This window comes from Carassius carassius, chromosome 23 (assembly GCF_963082965.1).
Source record: "Carassius carassius chromosome 23, fCarCar2.1, whole genome shotgun sequence".
Taxonomy (NCBI): Eukaryota; Metazoa; Chordata; class Actinopteri; order Cypriniformes; family Cyprinidae; genus Carassius; species Carassius carassius.
Genome location: NC_081777.1, coordinates 24,193,317 through 24,197,452, shown reverse-complemented (window position 1 = coordinate 24,197,452; position 4,136 = coordinate 24,193,317). Strand labels below are relative to the sequence as shown.

Sequence of the window (4,136 nt, the reverse complement as noted above, 5' to 3'; positions counted from 1 at the left end):
GACGTGTTGGACGTGTTCCTGGAGAGATGAAGAAAAAATCAGTATGTCATCCAGGTTAACATATATAAACTGATCTACCATATCTCTCAACACGTCATTAACGAGTGCTTGGAAAACCCCTGGCGAATTGGAGAGCCCGAACAGCATCACCAAGTATTCAAAGTGCTCCCTAGGGGTATTAAAGGCGGTTTTCCATTCATCCCCCTTCCTGATGCGGACCAAATGATAAGCATTACGTAAATCCAATTTTGTGAATACGGATGCTCCCTGTAACCTCTCAAAAGCTGAAGACATGAGTGGTAATGGATAGGTGTTCTTTATCGTAATGTTGTTCAGCTCTTGGTAATCAATACAAGGTCGCAGAGAACCATCCTTCTTACCCACAGATCCCTCTTTACCCTCTGGAGAAGAGGAAGGGTGGATGAACCCAGATGCCAAGGAATCAGAAATGTAGGATCGTAGGGACGAAGCGGAGGAAGAGAAGCAGCACGGGACTTACTGAACACCTCCTTCAGGTCCAGATACTCAGCGGGCACGTTTGATAATACCATGTTCTCCTTCTGAAAGAAAGAGACAGGGACAACAGGACAAGCAGAAACCAGACAAGACTCATGACAACTTTCACTCCACAATGTGACTGTGTTGGAACCCCAATCCACTCGTGGATTATGTTTCATTAACCAGGGGTGACCTAAAACAATGGGAGCTATGGAGGAGACCATGAGAAAAAAGGATATGGTTTCGCAATGATTGCCTGAAGTGGTCTGTCGACCCAGACGATTAATCCGGGCATCAACTCGTAGGGTTAGGTCGATGAGACCGTTGAGTGTGGGGGGCAGTTCGAGGAGATAGATCTCCTTTTGAACACGGTCGGCCAGCCCATGAGGGAATCGATCCCACGGCGCCGCCTCATTCCACTGGCACGCGGCCGCCAGGGTGCGGAACTGAATGGAGTAGTCCGTGACAGAGGAGGTCCCTTGATGTAGGTCTGAGAGCTGGTGAGCGGCTTCCCTGCCGGCCGCGGCTCTATCGAAGACCCTCCTCATCTCCTCCGAGAGGGTGTGGAACGAGGCACATGTTGGATATAACATGCGGATGTTGGTTCTCCCACACTGCCGTCCCCCATAGGGCGGCCTTGCTGGAAAGTATGGTCAGAGTGAACGCAACCTTTGATTCCTCGATAACGAAGGTGCGGGGCTGTAAGGCAAAGTGCATGGAACACTTATTTAGAAAAGTTCTGCAGAAAGCTGGCTCACCGGAGTAGTTTTCTGGCGCCGGTAGTCGCGGCTCTGGCAGGAAGTGATCCTGGGGGGTCTCCCGGGGGACGGGCGGCGCAGGCGGTGCGATGGGCACAGTGGGAGAGGTGAGCTGATAGCGCTTGGATAGCGCGTCCGGTGTTAGAGATGTTCTCCTGCTGCTGATCCATGCGGTTGATGCTGTGGTGAATAAAGTCAGTTAAAGATGTGGTGCTCGCTGCTTCCTTTTTTGGGTGAGAGCGTTCTGTGACGACTGGGTGAAGGAGGAGCTGGAAACAAGTGTGAGTATGAACAATTTAATGAAAACCAAACAAAACAAACAAAAATACAAATAACGCTGGGAAGACGACAATCCAAGATGGTGGAGAGACGGTGAGTAATCCAGATGGTGATGGTGAGTTGGCAGCAGGAGAGGATGGCACAGGAACTGCGGGGAATCGAGCCGAAGGTAAGTGGTGATGCTTGTGAAGGTGCGATGAGTGGATGAGGTTCAGGGGGAAGGCACGGACATCCAACGCAGAACAACACAGAAGCATAGAACAATTACCAGACATGAAACAACGCTCTCACAAACACAAGACGTGAGACAAGCCAAAATATAGGGAGAGAGTAATGAGTGACAGCTGCTGCTGATGACAATTAACGGAGATGCCCACAAGCTAATCAGTGCAGACGCGAAACACACAGACTTCACCACAAAGTGCAAAACCCAGAGATCACGGTTTACCAACCGTGACAGGTATTCTGAAGACAATGAAGTAGTATCTGCAGTAAATAGAAATAAATGACCTGAATTTATTTGAACTTATACAGTCTTCGCTGATGAAAGCATGTGTACTCTGCACAAGGTTCCACAACTGTTGACCATATCTTACCAAAATGATTTTCAATGCATATATTGTGCTTTAATAAAACACATTTTAAAATCATTCAGCTTTGGTTTCTCAGAAGACACATCTTGCCACACGCTGCCTATAGAAGTTTCTTAATCCAGGCTGCTGGTTCCAGGCTTACAATGTATTTCAGGTGCTTTACAAAGGTACTTACTCACAGTAGTAAGTTAAGAACTACAGGTGCGGGTCATATAATTATAATATCATCAAAAAGTTGATTTATTTCACTAATTCCATTCAAAAAGTGAAACATACAACAAACATTACACACATACTGATATATTTCAAATGTTTATATCTTTTAATTTGATGATTATAACTGACAACTAAGGAAAATCCCAAATTCAGTATCTCAGAAAATTAGAACAAACTTAAGACCAATACGAAGAAAGGATTTTTAGAAATCTTAGCCAACTAAAAAGTATGAACATGAAAAGTATAAGCATGTACAGCACTCTATAAACAATACTTATTTGGGGCTCCTTTTGCCTTAATTATTGCAGCAATGCGGTGTGGCATGGAGTCGATCAGTCTGTGGCACTGCTCAGGCAAAGCGTTAGCACTTGTTAGCTTGTCATTAGCGTCTTCATTCGAACCTATCGCTGTTTTCTTTTCTCCTCTCCCTCGCTCCAGTTTTTCACAAGTTCATCAAACAACCGCAGTAAGAATTTTCATCAAGCACGGTGAGTAATGGCTTCTCCTATCATTGTTTCTTGCACCTCTTGCCACATGTACAGTTTATCTATCTCTGTCGCTGATGAGGGATTCACATGTAATAAATGCAGGGAAATAGTTAGGCTGACAGAGAAGATTTCAGAATTAGAGACACGCATCCAAACTTTAATTGAGGACAGTAAGAATGTTAGGGCTCTAGATACGGCTTTGGATGCGTCTAGCTCAGGGATTCCTATACATTGTTCGGTTCCGGAAACAGAGCCCCAGCAGCAGGGCAACTGGGTGACGGTGAGGCAGCGTAGTCGTGGGTCAAAACACCGCTCTTCTGTTCCGATCAAAACATTAAACAGGTTCTCCCCACTCAGTGATGCACCCACTGAGAAACCTGATGAAAGTGCTCTAGTTATTGGTGATTCTATTGTACGGAACGTGAATATAGAGACACCAGCCACCATAGTCAAATGTTTACCGGGAGCCAGAGCGCCTGACATCTTGGCAAATTTAAAAGTGCTGGCTAATGCTAAACGTAAATACAGTAAGATTGTTATTCATGCCGGCGCTAATGATGTTCGACTTCGCCAGTCGGAGATCACTAAAAAGAACATTAAAGAGGTGTGTGAACTTGCAAGCACGATGTCAGACACTGTAATATGCTCTGGTCCCCTCCCTGCTTACCGTGGTGATGAGATGCATAGCAGATTGTCATCACTCAATGGCTGGATGTCTAAGTGGTGCCCACAGAATAACATAGGTTTCATAGACAATTGGACGAGCTTTTGGGGCAGACCTGACCTGTTTAAAAGAGATGGTCTTCATCCCTCCTGGGGTGGCGCCACTCTTCTCTCTAGAAATATGGCAAATAGTCTTAGTGTTTATACTTGACTAACTGGGGCCCAGGTCAGGAAGCAGACAGACTGGCTAAACCGACCGTCTGCTAGCTGCCTCCCGTCACAGAGGTCAGTTAATTCTCAGCACATAGAGACTCTTTCACCTAGATATCACTCTATAGAGACTGTGTCTGTTCCCCGAACTAGAAAAAACAAAAAACGTCCAAACCAGGTTAAGATTAACAATTTAATTGAGGTTCAACAAATAAAAAACAGAAGCAATATGGATAAACAAATGATAAAGCTTGGCTTATTGAATATCAGATCCCTTTCTACGAAAACACTTTTTGTAAATAATATGATCACTGATCATAATATAGATGTACTCTGTTTGACAGAAACCTGGCTAAAACCTGATGATTACATTATTTTAAATGAGTCCACCCCCCAAGATTACTGTTATAAACATGAGCCACGTCTAAAAG

General features: G+C 44.9%; 1 protein-coding gene across 1 annotated transcript; it reads left to right on the top strand.

Annotated features, from left to right (window-relative positions):
• Window positions 1-1,147: 1,147 nt before the first annotated feature.
• On the top strand, window positions 1,148-3,835 carry LOC132101140 (uncharacterized). Its single transcript, XM_059505855.1, has 2 exons — window positions 1,148-1,199; window positions 2,883-3,835. The coding sequence occupies exons 1-2, from the start codon at window positions 1,148-1,150 to the stop codon at window positions 3,704-3,706; spliced, it is 876 nt and encodes a 291-aa protein (XP_059361838.1). The 3' UTR covers window positions 3,707-3,835.
• Window positions 3,836-4,136: the final 301 nt, after the last annotated feature.

Bases quoted from the DNA above. Each gene is read 5' to 3' on its own strand.
- LOC132101140 (XM_059505855.1), top strand. From the start codon at position 1,148: ATGGTCAGAGTGAACGCAACCTTTGATTCCTCGATAACGAAGGTGCGG. The intron at 1,200-2,882 runs GTAAGGCAAAGT...CTTGCCACATGT, and splicing joins GATAACGAAGGTGCGGGGCT to ACAGTTTATCTATCTCTGTC.